We start from the raw sequence: 17,774 nt of genomic DNA on the forward strand, positions 1-17,774 counted from the left end.
CACTAACAAATCCCCAAACACCTCATAATCTCGTCTCATTTGACCATCCCTCCAAAAAAAAAAAAAACTGCACAATCTTGCATCCAAATCAAGTTCAAAATCAAAGAAAAAATCAGTCTCAGTAGACTGCCTCCTCTTAAAAATTTCAATTAAAGAGTTAGAACCCGTTCCATCCAATCGCTTGACTGTATCCGCAGCCATTGAATTATAAGCATCTCTATTGGTGAAACCAACTAATGGGGACCCCCCTGATTGGTGTTTTAGGAACCTAATACCATCTGCCAGTGCAACTCCACTGTCCTTCAAACCTTGTAAATATAAGAGCTAATTATCTCCGACACTCCTATGTGAACGAAGTAGATGACTCTTGTTGAACACACATAACTCGTGATTGTGCACTTTCTCGTGTTTTGTAACTGTCCACAACCCATCATCACCCACGTCAAACTGAACAGACGCTCCACACCCTGTCCTTGTGTCAATTTTGGAATAAGCCTTAACCCCACTGTTTTCCTTATAACCAGCCTTAGAACAACAAAAGTTCTTCATTTGAATTGTGTTAGTAGATCCCTTGTACCGTTGATGACCCTTCCTCACACTAAAACCAAGTCTATATGCATAATTGTTATACAACTCAAAAGCCTCATCAACATTACTTACTACCAACCCAACCAAATCTTGATCAACTACAAATATAACACAATAATAACCATTTCCATTAAACTATAGTTCCTAACCAGAATTTGCTAATTAAAAGGTAAACCACTATGAATAAACCTGGAATTGATGAAGATCTATCAACGTCTACATCTGCTTGATCTGAACTCACTGAACCATCCACAATGCCTTCACTAACTACATTATATAGACATGGTGAACATTATTTCAAACAGTTCATCAAACAGCAAAAACAGAGTACCTACAGATTCTGGATATATAGTTATGTGATTATGGAAATATAGTTATACAATTCTGGATACACATACGCAACAAACTGCCAAAACAGAGTACCCCGCTAATTCTGAATATATAGATATGCAATTCTGGAAATATAGTTATGAAATTATGGAATTATTTTTTTGAAATTCTGGAATTGTTGTTATACAATTATGGATATATACTTATGTGATTTTGTATACATATTTGCACAACTAAATGGCAGATTCTAGACACAAACATCACTGCTAACAACAATTGTATCATAATGAATCACAAAATCATACAAAAAAGCAAAAGGAACAAATGCAAAAATAATAGCAAGATCACCTTGAATCGAATGCCGATCACCAACTGCGGAATTCGTCTGCTCTGTTCCATCCTCCATCTAACAATCACTTTGTATTCCGATCGCGATTTGCGATTGCGATTGCGATTCCGGTGATATCGAATGCCAATTCCACAGCGAACAACTGCCAACGATCGAGTTGGAAACTTGGAAACAAACTCAAAAGGAAATAAACGCCGTTAACGGAATTCTTTTTTTTTTTTAAACACCGCGTCCTTACTCAAAAACGACGTCGTGTGCATCGGTATGCACCATGCATGGTGCATACCGATGCACAGCATAATTTGCCAGTTATCAACAACCTGATTTGGTAAAGCTTCATAAGACTGAAAAGAATAAAAAACAAATATATTGTCTCCACTCCTAATATTAGAGCATTGCGAATTGTTTGAGTTTTTGTTAGAATTTTAGTCCAACAAAGAAAGAGAAGAAAGAGGTACTGTAGGGCTAACTTATTGGATCCGTTGGTGAAAAACAAATAATAATCAAATGAAATTCAAATTATTATTTTCTAGAAAACTAAGGGAAGGAAAGATGGAGAATATCACTCTTTCCTTAAAACTTTATTTGCCAAAGCGCTAGGAGCTTCAATCTCTGCTTCTCTTAGGAGTTAATAACATGGCATAACAACAAGCTCGAGTTTGAATCAAACCTTTTCAATCTCATTTTAAGTTGGAATTTGAGAGCCTCTATGCTATAGAATTCTACAAGCTTCAAAAGAGCTCTTGTATAAAAGGGGGGTCAAATCCTCTTTCCAAACCAATATGGGACACAAGCTCACTTTTTCCCTTCATTTTCCAACTCAAATGGGTCTACTTTGAGAATCAATATCTCATTCACCCATTATCCGTTTTGAGCGTACAATATATCAATCTCTTCGTCTCACTACGAAGAATCCAAATCCACTTTGACCCGACCCAAATCGGAAGTGGACCCCACTCATAATTGTACCGCAAAATAGCCACTTAACATGCCATTTTAAGCTATTTTTTCCAACATAACTCGAGTGGTAAATCACTTGACCTAAAGTTAACACATTAGCTTCAGAGTGAAGGTTTTCCACTTACATCTTGGAGTTAACTTCAATTCCTGGACTATAGTTTGGGCCCTTGGGCTCTCTAGGTTGGAGATTAGGCTCCCCAAATTGCTGAAAATGTGGACATGATCTCTTGTGCGTAACGTCAACGACAGGGACTGGCTAGGAGATTGCTTGAGCGGTTTGCAATTTACCTATTACAGCGACATAAGATTTAGGATTAGTCTGGCATGCAAAAGCTATGAAACCTAATGTTTCAAAAAGGAGAAATCGAAAAAAAAAATGACGGCCACTCTATCACGTCCAGCCGCACAATACCTAATGAGGCGCACAAAAAAATAATCTATCATGCAAGCAATCATTATTCTCTCTCTCCTACTTTCTCCTTCCCATCAAGCAAAAAATCTAACAAAAATCCATAAGAGCAACCATAATTGTGATTGTTGAAGAGTTTTATGATATTTTTGTTTGAGTTGAAAATAACAATTGGGGATGGTTTTATTTGTTTTTTTTTTTTAAGTTTTTTTCCTGCAAAAATAAGTTTTTAATTTGCAAAAAAAAAAAAAAAAAAAAAAAAAAAGAACAAAGGCGCTTAAAGCGCACGGATCACCCCAACGGGTGCGTATTGAATATAAATTTACTAGGCGGCAATTTATATTGTGCACCAGGGCGCACATTGCATTGTGTGCCATGACAAAAAAAAAATTATGTTTCCTGTTTCTATTGTTAAATTCAAAAATAAAAATAAAAATTCTCTGTTTCGAATGTACATAAACTCATAACAGAATACATATAATCTAACATAATACTTCGTACATAATACACATAAATTCATAACAGAATACACATAATCTAACATAATACATAATACTGAATACACATAAACTCATAACAGAATACACATAATCTAACTAATACATAATACACATAAACTCATAACATAATACACATAAATTCTTAACATAATACACATAAACTCATAACAGAATACACATAATCTAACATAATACATAATACACATAAATTCTTAACAAAATACACATAAACTTATAACGGAATACACATAATCTAATATAATACATAATATACATAAACTCATAACAGAATATACATAAACTCATAATAGAATACACATAAAATCTGAACAATAAAAACGACATCATTTTGGTCAAGGTGCATAATACATTGTGCGTCCTGGTGCACGATATAACGATTGTCACTAGAATGATTCAGAGCGGCTACCAACTGGTCACCACTTTTAAGTGTAAATCTATTTATTTCTTCACACACACTAACAAGACACCTTCCAATCGTCCCTCCAACATTCCCATAATGTTTTTATTGAATTTTTCCGCCCTCCTCAAACAAACTCTCAATTGTAATGGGCGGTTAGATCCCATTTTAACGAATCATATTTAGGTTGTACGCCGCCTATTAACACTCTCTCTTCATTCCATCTCGCAATGCGGCTCTTTACGTTTACCTTGTAAGGACTCATCCAGTCATCCCTCCATCACTCCATGGCATTGGCAGGTCTCTCTCCTCTTTAACACTCTGTAAATGATTCATTTGAATTATTAATTCTAGATTTTAGATGGTTAGTGATGATCTTGTTAATATATTAATTTACTCACAGTAGGTCAACTTTTATTTTAGTATACTACATTTTTTGAGTTGAATTTTGGGTTATAGTTTCATTGAGAATCATCTATGTGCAATGAATATTGTTAATTTCCTATAAAGGAATGATTTATGTGCAGTGAATATCCTTTGTTTCTTACGAAGGAATGATCTATACGCAGTAAATATTGTTTGTTTCTTACGAAGGAATGATCTATGCGCACTAAATATTGTTAGTTTCTAATGAAGGAATGATCTATGTGAAAATTGTTAATTTCTTATGAAGGAAAGGAATGATCTATGCGCAGTGAGTATTGTTAGTTTCTTATCAAGGAATGATCTATGTGCAGTGAGTATTGTTTTTTTTTATAAAGGAATGATGAATATTGATAGTTTCATATAAGGGAAAGATTTTGATTTCCCGTTCTTAATATTTGCCAATACTGAACAAGCAATTTAGTTAGTTTTTGCAAAAGGAAACTAAGCGAATCTATTTGTGCAGCAGAGTATTGATGAAGCTAGCTAGTTTAGTTTGATTAATCTCTATTATATTGGTAGGTGGGTGAAAGTTCCTTCGTGCACTGCATATATTTATGATTTCCTCCTGAATTGTTTACCATCTGTATTGATGCATAGCAGACATTGAAGATGGTTCAAATGAGAGGCCTCGCTCGCTTATGAAGCTCAAACAGTTGCATTTTTGGCTCCAATTGGCTCTTATTGTGGTTTTCCTTGTTGGTCAGGCAGCTGCTGTTATTCTTGGAAGAATTTACTATGAGAAAGGTGGAAATAGTAAATGGTTAGCCACTCTTGTCCGAACAGCTGGTTTCCCTATTCTTTTAATTCCTTATTTTCTTATTCCTTTTCCCAAAGAACAATTAGATTCATCAAACCCACCTCCACCTTCTCCTTCTATCATCAAAGTTACAATTATCTATTTCTTACTTGGTGCCATCCTTGCCGGGGATAACCTTCTATATTCTACTGCATTGTTATACCTCTCAGCCTCAACCTATTCCCTCATATGTGCCACACAGATAGTCTTTAATGCTATTTTTTCTTTCTTCTTTATTGGTAAAAAAATTTCAGTGTTGATTTTCAACTCCATGATTGCCCTTACATTAGCTGTTGTTCTGCTTGCCACTAATGAGGACTCTGATAAGCCTTTGGGCATCACTAGGTGGAAATATATAATTGGAATTATAATGGCTATTGTGGCTTCTGCATTGTACTCCCTCATTTTTCCACTGATGGTATTCTCATTTCATAAAGTTAAAAAGACAGAAACATTTTCTGTGGTTCTGGAAATGCAGATATACACATCACTTGTAGCCACTGGTATCTCTACCATCGGGTTGTTTGCTAGTGGGGAATGGAGGACTCTGTCGGGAGAAATGCACGCCTTCACCACAGGAAAAGCCGCCTATGTGCAGGTTCTGGTATGGACAGCTTTGGGATGGCAGATTGCTGCAGTTGGCATCATGGGTTTAATTTTTGTGGTGTCCTCCTTGCTCTTCTGCTATGTTATCAGCACATTCTCAATGGCTGTTACTCCCATCGCTTCGGTGATCATCCCGCATGAGAAGATGAATGGTGTCAAGATGATTTCTTTGCTAATCGTAATGTGGGGCTTTGGAAATTACATATATCAGAAGTACCTGGATGATACCAAGGCAAGAAAAACACATTTTGCTTCTTCTGATTCTGCAACTAATAGTTCTTGTTATTAGTAATCATTGGATAGGTCAAACAATATATTGTAGAAATATCATTCAATTGTTCTTTCGGCAAAACCAGTATCATGACGTACAACAGGTTTCCGCCCTCGTCAGTGAAAAGTACAAGCTCGTCATTGAAAGGTACAAGCTCGTCATCTTAGGAGACGCGTCTGTCGGCAAAAGCAGTATCATCACTCGCTTTGTGAACAACAAGTTCCATAACGAATACAAGGTAAATGAGCCTGCGATTAGTTTGATTTAAGCTTTTGTCGTCGAAGTTAGTGAAATTCAATCACTTGTGCATTTTTTTGGCTGATCGTTCTGGCTGTCACTCCTACATTCCATTTGATTTACTGATTTTTGTTGGAACTTAAATTGACTCTTTGTTAAGTTGGCATTTAGTTTACTGAGGATCTGAATGTATTTGCTTTCTCATTCTAATCTGCTCGGAATTGAACTTTGTGTTGAAGTCTTAACCAGGCTTATTGGACTTGGACTTGGACTTGGATCTATGTTATTGGCTTTGTGAACTAAGTTGCAGAATTTCTTTACTCCTACGTGGAAAACTTACTTTGTTTTCATTCTAAATTCACTTTAAAAATCTTTCAGCCAACAATTGGCATTGATTTCCTGACAGGGTACCTTGAAGATCGTAGAGTAAGACTGCAGTTTTGGTAAGTTATGATTCTGAATACATGATTTTTTCAAGTATTTATCGCGTTTTAATTTTAATATGCGGCTTATAATTTCACTTCTCAAACATCCATTTGTATTGACAAATAATTCTTGATATACCTAATGCTTCTAAATAAATGATTTTTTGAGACTTCTATCGCGTTTGCATTATGAAGCATATAATTTCACTTCTCAAGCATCCGTCTGTATTCACAAATTCTTGATTTAAACTATGCTTCTGAATAAATGATTTTTTGAGGCTTTTAATGCGTTTCCAATATCGGCATATAATTTTACTTCTTTAGCATTCATTGTATTGACAAATTCTTGCGACGTATAATTTCACTCATCAAGCATCCATTTGTATTGGCAAATTCTTGATTAATATTTTCTTTCTATCTCTTGTACATAAGATGTTTTGTAGTGATGCTATGTTTGGACTAACTTATGGTAGCTTGCTGATCTGATTAAGCATTGCAATTGCTTTCTTCCCATATTCCTTATCTTGACATCAGACTGATGTTATCTTTCTAGTTGCACTAGAAACTTTTCTTCAACTAATCTTGTTGATGTGTACTCTTCCCAAGTAGTATGTGATAAATAGTATTAATACTGGAATAATATTAGACTACCTTCTCAATTACACTGTTAATTGCTGCATATGCATGCCTAATCTGTTATTGAAATAATATTTGTTTTTTTTTTTAAATTGTTTCTTAAATTGCTCTACTTCTGTGGTGGCGAAAAAGGGATACTTCAGGGAAAGAGATGTTTAGGAGTCTTATACCAAGCTACATCAGTGACTCAGTTGTGGCTGTTATTGTGTACGATGTTGCAAGTACGCTCTCTAATCTAAGGCTTCCTTTTCATTTGATGAAAAGCTTGCTTAGTTTCAAGAAACATGGTCCATATTGAGATTTATTTTGCTTATTTATTAGCAGCAGCTTAATTCATCATATATTCATATGCATGCAATTTGTTTTCTCAGCCTGTGCAAAATATTTGATTTCACCACATTTAATTTTTCTTATGCTCAGGTAGGCAGTCCTTCCTTAATACTTCAAAATGGATTGAACAGGTTTGGGCTATTCTTGGGAGTGATGTTATCATTGTTCTTGTTGGGAATAAAATTGACCTTGTTGAAAAAAGGTTCCTTCCCGAACATCCTTTTCCTACTTTATACATGATTAGTAGATCTTAAATCATCTATATTCTCACTATTTTATATTTTAAATCTCATGTATCTTATCAAGAAAGGGATTATCTTAAGGACTTGTGCGTAGGTTAAGAGTTGCGTGGATATTTCATATTTTGTTTTTAATTGATTGGATATTATTAACAGACAAGTTCCAAAAGAGGAGGGAGAAGCTAAAGCAACGGAACTAAATGGCATGTTTATTGAAACCAGTGCAAAGGCTGACTTGAATATAAAGGTGAGTACTGACAATGTGGTTTCTAAAGAAGTGGGATTTCTTAAAGAACATCTATCTGTACGTATTCTATGATGAAATGGAATTTACATAATAATATATTCTGAATTTGAGAAATGAAAATACTTAGTATTGTTATTGTTGTGAGTGAGTTAAAATTTGTGTAGATTGATTTGTAGTTTGCACACATGGCTGGCTGGCTGGTTAAGCAACTCATTTTGCTGCAATAATTGCAGGCGCTATTTATTAGTATAATAGGTGCAGCCATGCGGCCTACCCAGGCAGCAGGAATGGAGACATTATCGTTTGCTGAGCTAAGCAAGATGAAGACACAGTGGTGAAGTTGCACTTTACGTGGTGTGCTCTTTAGAGACACTAAACATTGGTCACCATAATTTACTTCTTTACTATTCTGTCGGATCCAAGTGTGAGTTGTTGCGGCGAGAAAATTCCGCTTTTTGTGGGCAAATTAATAAATCTAATTTGATCCATGCAGAACTTTTGCACTTTGCTTGTGGCCAAAAATATGAGTTCTTCACATGATTATGAAGTTCTCCTTTCTACTTTTGCAGCCAACTCCCTAGTCCATGGCAAATTATTGTGTGGACTGTGGTCCATACAATTGTGTGGATCATTGTCCAAAAATATCGTCGTGTACATTACGTGTTAAAATAATGTATATTACGTGTTAGAATAATATACATTATGTTTTAGAATAATTGAACATCTAGGTAATATAATGTATATTATGTTTTAAAAATAATGTACATTATGCTTTAGAATAATGGACATTATTCTTGTATATTATGATTTTAGAATAATGTAAATTATGAATTATAAAAGGAAAAAAGGGTTAAATAAGTCCTCAAACTTTACTTATAAAGCCTATTAAGCCCTTAAACATTACAAAGTTGCAATTAGACCCATAAACATATCATTTTGATGCATTGAAGCCCAACAACCAGTTGATGACCTGTTATTGCAGGTCACAAAAATTCCGGCGACCTTCTAACCCGCCCCAGCAATATTTCGATTAACTCTGGTGAATTTCCGATCAACCCAACAAAAAATTGAAGAAAACAGGCCGATCAACCCAACAAAAATTTGAAGAAAACAGGTTGATCAACCCAACAGAAATTTGAAGAAAACATGAAAAAAGGTCACAGGCAACTATTTTTGTGATCCGTTCCGCGGTGTCCTCTGCCCCCAAATGCTCCTCGAAAAAGCTGCCGGTGGAACTGTCGTCACATCTCTCTTCTTCTTCTTCCCTTTTCTCACGTCCATGCCCGGCCCCAACAATGATGGCGCCATCCTTAGTCTGATCGCCCGTTGGTAAGACTTCAAATTTAATTTTGGAATGGATGAAAGGAATTTCAGAAAACACTTTTTCATCGTAGGTCTACATCTTCTTTTGTAAAATTAATTGAAAGTTGTGCTCGAAATTTGATTTTGGTGATTGAATGTATTAATGGGAGATGTAGTTGCTCGAATGTCTTTCCATGGATCCTTCTGGTCCCCTTCTTACACCGAAGAAGCCGCCTTCTCAAACCAGAGAAAGCGACTCTCCAGTGAGAACTGTCGGAGAAGCGATCGAAATGGTTGCCTTCTCTAGCATGTGACCTTTTGGTCACTTTTTTTCCAGTATTTTTCTTCAAAATTTTGTGGAGTTGATCGGAAATTCGCCGGAATGGGATAAAAAGTCGTCGGATTTTTTTGTGACCTGCAATAACAGGTCATCAACGGGTTAATGGGCTTCAATGCATTAAAATGATACGTTTATGGGTCTAATTGCAACTTTGTAATGTTTAAGGGTTTAATTGACTTTATAGGTAAAGTTTGAGGGCTTATTCGACCATTTTCCCATTATAAAAATAATGTTACAACTGGACGCGCAAAAACTAAAATTAAACAAAACGACGTTGTTTTTTACTGTGGTGCATCCAGTTGTGTGGACCACGGTCCATGCAATAACTATTGCTCTAGGTTGGAGATTAGGCTCCCCAAATTTCTAAAAATGTGGACATGATCTCTTGTGTGTAACGTCAGGCTGGAAGATTGCTTGGGCGGCTTGCAATTTATATCCTCCAGCGACATAAGAGTTAGGATTAGTCTGGCATAAACTGTGAAACCTATAATGTTTCAAGAAGGAGAAATGGAAAAAAATGGAAAAAAATAAATAAAATGGCAGCCACTCTAACACGTCCTGCGCAATACCTAATGAAGCTCACAAAAAAATAATCTATCATACAATCAATCATTATTCTCTCTCTCTTAATTTCTCCCTCCCATCAAGCAAAAATCTCACAAAAATTCCTAAGAGTAACCACAATTGTGATTGTTGAAGAGTTTTATCATATATTTTTTTGAGTTGAATTTTTAACAATTGGGGATGGTTTTTTTTTTTTTTTTTTTTTTTTTTTAAGTTTTTTCTCTTTGCAAAAACAAATTTTTAATTTACAGGAAAAAGAAAGAGAGAAAGAGAAAGAATAACCCCAACGGGTGCATATTGAATATGCATTAACTAGAGTGCTTCAGAGTGGCTACCAACCGGTAACCACTTTGAATGTAAATCTATTTCTTCACACACACTAAACAAGACACCTTTCAAGTTCCAATTGTCCCTCCAATATTCCCATAATTTTTTTTTATTGAATTTTTCGGCCCTCCTCTCAACAAACTCTCAATTAATTGTAATGGGCGGTTAGATCCTTTTTTAACGAATCACATTTGGTTTGTACGCCTATTAACACTTTCCAACTCGCAATGCGGCTCTTTACGTTTACCTTGTACGGACTCATCCCTCCATCACTCCATGGCAGGTCTCTCTCCTCTTTAACACTCTGTAAATGATTCATTTGAATTCTTGGACATAATATTAATTTTAGATTTTAGATTTTAGAAGGTGAGTGATGATCTTGTTAATATATTAATCTACTCACAGTAGGTCAACTAGTATTTTAGTATACTACATTTTTTAGTTGAATTTTGGGTTATAGTTTCATTGAGAATCATCTATGTGCAATGAATATTGTTAATTATAAAGGAATGATCTATGTGCAGTGAATATTCTTAGTTTCTTATGAATGAATGATCTATGTGCAGTGAATATTGTTTGTTTCTTACGAAGGAATAATCTATGTGCAGTGAATATTGTTTGTTTCTTACGAAGGAATAATCTATGTGTAGTGAATATTGTTAGTTTCTAATGAAGGAATGATCTATGTGAAAATTGTTAATTTCTTATGAAGGAAAGGAATGATCCATGGGCAGTGAGTATTGTTAGTTTCTTATCATGGAATGATCTATGTGCAGTGAGTATTGTTTGTTTTTTATGAAGGAATGATGAATATTGATAGTTTCATATAATTAAGGGAAAGATTTTGATTCCCCGTTCTTAATATTTGCCAATACTGAACAAGCAATTTAGTTAGTTTTTGCAAAAGGAAACTAAGCGAATCTACTTGTGCAGCAGAGTATTGATGAAGCTAGCTAGTTTAGGTTTGATTAATCTCTATTATATTGGTAGGTGGGTGAAAGTTCTTTCATGGACTGCATATATTTATGATTTTCTGCTGAATTGTTTACCATCTGTATTGATGCATATCAGACATTGAAGATGGTTCAAATGAGAAGCCTCGCTCGCTTATGAATCTCAAACGGTTGCATTTTTGGCTCCAATTGGCTCTTATTGTGGTTTTCCTTGTTGGTCAGGCAGCTGCTGTTATTCTTGGAAGAATTTACTATGAGAAAGGTGGAAATAGTAAATGGTTAGCCACTCTTGTCCGAACAGCTGGTTTCCCTATTCTTTTAATTCCTTATTTTCTTATTCCTTTTCCCAAAGAACAATTAGATTCATCAAACCCACCTCCGCCTTCTCCTTCTATCATCAAAGTTACAATTATCTATTTCTTACTTGGTGCCGTCATTGCCGGGGATAACCTTCTATATTCTACTGCATTGTTATACCTCTCAGCCTCAACCTATTCCCTCATATGTGCCACGCAGCTAGTCTTTGATGCTATTTTTTCTTTCTTCTTTATTGGTACAAAAATTTCAGTGTTGATTTTCAACTCTATGATTGCCCTTACATTAGCTGTTGTTCTGCTTGCCATTAACGAGGACTCTGATAAGCCTTCGGGCATCACTAGGTGGAAATATATAATTGGAATTATAGTGGCTACTGTGGCTTCTGCCTTGTACTCCTTCATTTTTCCAGTGACTTTTGCATTGTACACCGTCATTTTTCCACTGACGGAACACTCATTTCATAAAGTTAAAAAGATAGAAATGTTTTCTGTGCTTCTGGGAATGCAGATATACACATCACTTGTAGCCACTGGTATCTCTACCATCGGGCTGTTTGCTAGTGGGGAATGGAGGACTCTGTCGGGAGAAATGCACGCCTTCACCACAGGAAAAGCCGCCTATGTGCAGGTTCTGGTATGGACAGCCTTGGGATGGCAGATTGGTGCAGTTGGCATCTTGGGTTTAATTGTTGTGGTGTCCTCCTCGCTCTTCTGCGTTGTTATCAGCACACTCTCTTTGGCTGTTACTCCCATCGCTTCGGTGATCATCCTGCATGAGAAGATGAATGGTGTCAAGATGATTGCTTTGCTAATCGTAATGTGGGGCTTTGGAAATTACATTTATCAGAAGTACCTGGATGATACCAAGGCAAGAAAAACACATTTTGCTTCTGCTGATTCTGCATCTAATAGTTCTTCTTGTTATTATTAATCATTGGATAGGTCAAACAATATATTGTAGAAATATCATTCAATTGTTCTTTTGGCAAAACCAGTATCATGACGTACAGCAAGTTTCCACCCTCGTCAGTGAAGAGAACAAGCTCACCTGTGAAAAGTACAAGCTCGTCATCTTAGGAGACGTGTTTGTCGGCAAAAGCAGTATCATCACTCGCTTTGTGAACAACAAGTTCCATAACGAATACAAGGTAAATGAACCTGCGATTAGTTTGATTTAAGCTTTTGTCGTTGAAGTTAGTGAAATTCAATCACTAGTGCATTTTTTTGGCTGATCGTTCTGGCTGCGACTCCTGCATTCCATTTGATTTACTGATTTTTGTTGGAACTTAAATTGACTCTTTGTTAAGTTGGCATTTAGTTTATTGAGGATCTGAATGTATTTGCTTTCTCATTCTAGTCTGCTAGGAATTGAACTTTGTGTTGAAGTCTTAACGAGGAATTTCCACCAATCAGTTAAACACTACAGTGACAACCTTTTGGTAGCAGCTTTTGTATATGTAGAAAGTATGATATGCAAATACACTAATAGCACATTAACCTAACAAAGGTGAAAGAACACCAACATTAATCCAGGCCAGCGGAACTTCCCTCATTGATAATTGTATTTTAATTTATTATTTGGACTTGGATCTTTGTTATTGGCTTTGTGAACTAAGTTAATTGCAGAATTTCTTTACTCCTACGTGGAAAACTTACGTTGTTTTCGTTCTAAATTCACTTTAAAAATCTTTCAGCGAACAATTGGCGCTGATTTCCTGATAGGGTATCTTAAAGATCGTAAAGTTAGACTGCTGCTTTGGTAAGTTATGATTCTGAATAAATGATTTTTTGAAGTATTTATCGCGTTTTAATTTTAATATGCAGCTTATAATTTCACTTCTCAAACATCCATTTGTATTGACAAATAATTCTTGATATACCTAATGCTCCTGAATAAATGATTTTTTGAGACTTCTATCGTGTTTGCAATATGCAGCATATAATTTCACTTCTCAAGCATCCGTCTATATTCACAAATTCTTGATTTAAACTATGCCTTTTGAATAAATGATTTTTTGAGGCTTTTAATGCGTTCCAATATGGGCATATAATTTCACTTCTCAAGCATTCATTGTATTGACAAATTCTTGCTTATAAAATATACTTTTGAATAAATGATTTTTTGAGACTTTTATCACAATTCTAATATGTGACGTATAATTTCACTCATCAAGCATCCATTTGTATTGGCAAATTCTTGATTAATATTTTCTTTCTATCTCGTGTACATAAGATGTATTGTAGTGATGCTATGTTTGGACTAACTTATGGTAGTTTGCTGATCTGATTAAGCATTGCAATTGCTTTCTTCCCATATTCCTTATCTTGACATCAGACTGATGCATAGTTATCACGGTGCCCCCCGACCGCCTTGTCGCCTAGGCGACAAGTTAAAAAATTATATATATATATATATATATATATATATATATATATATATATATATATATATATATATATATTAGACTTTAGATATGCTATATTATATATATTATATATATATATACTCCGTATATAATATACAAGCTAGTGGGAGACAGTAAGCACTAAGCACTGGCTTCAATGCCTCTGCCAGTCTGCCCACTGCCATGTCCCATCTGCCCACTGCCCTGTCCCATCTGCCCAGCCCCTCTGCTAATATAAACCAAAAAGAAACAATGGGCAAGTGACTGGTAAACTATAAGGTCTCAGCCGAAAAAAAACACCTCTCAGCTCCAAAGAAAATGGAGAAACAAAAAGACCGAAGAAGATTCACAAGTCAAGGCGGTGGGACGGCGACGGCAGTGGGAGGGCAATGGGTTTCTTCTTCTCTCTCTTCTCTATTCTACCATTTTTTAAAAAAATAAAATAAAATGGGTCGGGTATTTGGGTTTGGACGCCGGATCGGCGTCCAAAGGTGTCGCCTGGGACGCCTGGCCGACGCCTTGGCGACGCCGGAGCTCGCCTCACCATTTCAGGCGAGGCGAAGCCTCCAGGCGTCCTGTCTCCACCGACAGGACGCCAAGGCGACGCCGTGATAACTATGGACTGATGTTATCTTTCTAGTTGCACTAGAAACTTTTCTTCAGCTAATCTTATTGATGTATACTCTTCCTATGTAGTATGATACATAGTATTTACACTGGAATAATATTAGATTGCCTTCTCAATTACACTGATAATTTAATATGCTACATATGTTGGATCAGTTATTGGATTGATATTTGTTTTTTTTTTTTAATTGTTTCTTAAATTGCTCTACTTCTATGGTGGCGAAAAAGGGATACTTCAGGGCTAGAGAGATATAGGATTCTTATACCTAGCGTCATCGAAAACTCAGTTGTTGCTGTTATTGTGTACAATGTTACAAGTACGCTCTCTAATCTTTATGGCTTCCTTTTCGTTTGATGAAAAGCTTGCTTAGTTTCAAGAAACATGATCCGAATTGAGATTTATTTTGCTTATTTATTAGCAGAGCTTAATTCATCATATATATTCATATGCATGCAATTTGTTTTCTCAGCCTATGCAAAATATTTGATGTCACCACATTTAATTTTCTTTATGCTCAGGTAGGCAGTCCTTCCTTAATACTACAGAGTGGATTGAGAAGGTTCGGGCTACCCTTGGGAGTACTGATGCTATCATTGTTCTTGTTGGGAATAAAACTGACCTTATTGAAAAAAGGTTCCTTCCCGAACATCATTTTCCTGCTTTATACATGATTAGTAGATCTTAAATCATCTATCTTCTCACTATTTTATATTTTATATTTTAAATCTCATGTAATATTAATAATAACTAATTAAGTTTTCAACATTTGGCCACCTATCTTATCAAGAAAGGGATTATCTTAAGAATTTGTGTGTAGGTTAAGAGTTGCGTGGATATTTCATATTTTGTTTTTAGGGAAAATGGCACTTTTTTCCCCTGTGTTATATACTTATAGCACTTTTTCCCCCTATATTATTTAAGTGGCAATTTTCCCCCCTGATATATTAAATGGACATATTTACCCTTAAAATAAATATTTCCTTTATTTTACTTCTCCAACAAATTATAACCACAATTTGAAAAAATAAAATACATTAATTGTTGAATTTAGAATACTTTAAAAATAAAAAAATAAAATTTTAAAATAATGTTTGAACCAACAGTTCAAATTGGATCCGAAATTGTGAAACAACGATTCAAAATAAAAACCAAATCGCGATTATATATACTTATATGTGAGAGTCAATATAAATGCGAAAAAAACATACACTATTTGCAAATATTATAATTCTAATTTTAAGCTATTGCTAGTAGTTGTTCCAATTTGAACCTCTGGTTCACGGTTCAGAATCTATTTTTTTCCACTTCACAATTTTAATAAACGGAAACCCAAATATTGGGTTATGTTATGAATCATAACTGAATTTTTTTTATTTGATTGCTATAGTGTTCGGTTCAGTTCGAACCGAACCGTGGCCATCCCTACATATAAACAATAATTTGTTGAACAAGAGAAATAAATAAAATATGTATTTAAGGGTAAAAATGTCTATTTAATATTATCAGGGGGAAAAACCGCCACTTTTATAATAATTGAGGGGGCAAATATGGATGCATGAATAACTCAGGGGGAAAAAGTGTTATAAGCATATAACATAGGGAGAAAAAGTGCCATTTTCCCTTGTTTTTAATTGATTGGATATTATTAACAGACAAGTTTCAAAAGAGGAGGGAGAAGCTAAAGCAACGGAACTAAATGTCATGTTTATTGAAACCAGTGCAAAGGCTGACTTGAATATAAAGGTGAGTGACAATGTGGTTTCTAAAGAAGTGGGATTTCTTAAAGAACATCTATCTGTTTTTTATGATGAAATGGAATTTACATAATAATATATTCTGAATTTGAGAAATGAAAATACTTAGTATTGTTATTGTTGTGAGTGAGTTAAAATTTGTGTAGATTGATTTGTAGTTTGTACACATGGCTGGCTGGCTGGCTGGTTAACTAACTCATTTTGCTGCAATAATTGCAGGCGCTATTTAATAGTATAATAGGTGAAGCCTTGCGGCCTACCCAAGCAGCATGAATGGAGACATTATCGTGATAAATGACTAAAATGTGCGCTGATTTTTTATTTTTTTTTGACAAAAATATGTAAATCAAAACTCCCATATGCGTTTTAGGTTGTGTCCCGGCCTTTTTTTTTTTTTTTTTCCGGATTTATCTAAAACGCAAGACGGACTTGCGGTTATGAAATTGTATACCTAAAACGCGTTTTAGGTTTACATACGGTATACAATAGTATGCGATAAATGCATCTGACAATTGCGTTTTACGTATTATACGTAAAACGCAATTGTCAGATGCGTTTATGGTTTTGGTACGCACCGGAGTCTGGCGACGTGCGTACACCACAAAACGCATATGGCACATGCGTTTTACGTATAATACGTAAAACACAAGTGCCAGTTGCGTTTTTGATTTGTCCGGCCGGTCGTTTGTTCCGCTTTCGGCGACATGAACGGAGATTGAAATCGCATTACCTTAATCGCAACTGGCAGATGCGTTTTTGTTTTTTGTTTCCGGCAACATTAAAATTGACTACAAATATTAACGTTGCGTACCACCATGGTTCGATTATTTTATCCGGCGACATAAATCGCATTTTCGTAATGCATTCCGTACCCTTACAGTTTATTGTGATCAATTTCGCGTTTGTGTATTGTATTAGTTTTAGTATAAGTATTAAAAAAATGAGCAAATGTTAGCAAAAGGTGGGTTAGCTTAGTTGGGTGATTATGCATTTAAACAGATGGTCATATTTGTCAATATGTACTTTTAATTGGTAATATGAGCATTATAAATACTAATTTTAAAAAAAAATTAAAAAAATTGTAAGGATTTAGTAGTTTACTATCTTTTTAGTGTAGTCAAAGGCAATAGATATTTTTTCATAATTCGTTTAGCAAAATAGTTTAAGGAATGGTTATTAGTTTGAATGTATGTTTTCAGTTTTGGAAATTGTAACGTAGGTGTATTAGGTGTATGAGAACCAAGGAGATTGAGTAGAACCACAAATAAAATTGCGAAAAACTGTAAAAGGCGTTTGATGTAACCGCATAGCAATACAAATTCTCATATGCTAATTACACAATTTTGATATACATCATATATTCATATACTGAAAAGTACATGGACTGAATTCTAATTTCTCAATTGAAATCCCATGT

General features: G+C 35.1%; 3 protein-coding genes across 3 annotated transcripts; all 3 read left to right on the top strand.

The window, feature by feature from the left end:
- The first annotated feature begins 3,647 nt into the window (after positions 1 to 3,647).
- On the top strand, positions 3,648 to 5,722 carry LOC109192110 (probable purine permease 11). The gene is made up of 2 exons (XM_019342711.1): positions 3,648 to 3,854; positions 4,581 to 5,722. The coding sequence occupies exons 1-2, from the start codon at positions 3,842 to 3,844 to the stop codon at positions 5,669 to 5,671; spliced, it is 1,104 nt and encodes a 367-aa protein (XP_019198256.1). The 5' UTR covers positions 3,648 to 3,841; the 3' UTR covers positions 5,672 to 5,722.
- Position 5,723: 1 nt separating this feature from the next.
- LOC109192165 (ras-related protein RABH1b-like) lies at positions 5,724 to 8,276 on the top strand (the record flags this gene model as incomplete). The annotated part of the gene is made up of 6 exons (XM_019342749.1): positions 5,724 to 5,891; positions 6,269 to 6,333; positions 7,084 to 7,172; positions 7,372 to 7,483; positions 7,677 to 7,767; positions 8,001 to 8,276. Coding segments are annotated over 6 exons (630 nt in total), but the record flags the coding sequence as incomplete, so codon positions are not given.
- A 2,255-nt stretch (positions 8,277 to 10,531) lies between these two features.
- On the top strand, positions 10,532 to 16,667 carry LOC109192111 (ras-related protein RABH1b-like). Its single transcript, XM_019342712.1, has 9 exons — positions 10,532 to 10,583; positions 11,372 to 11,515; positions 12,079 to 12,438; positions 12,566 to 12,718; positions 13,265 to 13,329; positions 14,831 to 14,919; positions 15,122 to 15,236; positions 16,256 to 16,346; positions 16,577 to 16,667. Exons 2-9 carry the CDS (start codon positions 11,507 to 11,509, stop codon positions 16,628 to 16,630), a joined length of 936 nt encoding a protein of 311 aa, XP_019198257.1. The 5' UTR covers positions 10,532 to 10,583; positions 11,372 to 11,506; the 3' UTR covers positions 16,631 to 16,667.
- Positions 16,668 to 17,774: the final 1,107 nt, after the last annotated feature.

The sequence above is a fragment of the Ipomoea nil genome, unplaced genomic scaffold (genome assembly GCF_001879475.1).
Source record: "Ipomoea nil cultivar Tokyo-kokei standard unplaced genomic scaffold, Asagao_1.1 scaffold1769, whole genome shotgun sequence".
In the NCBI taxonomy this organism is placed as follows: domain Eukaryota; kingdom Viridiplantae; phylum Streptophyta; class Magnoliopsida; order Solanales; family Convolvulaceae; genus Ipomoea; species Ipomoea nil.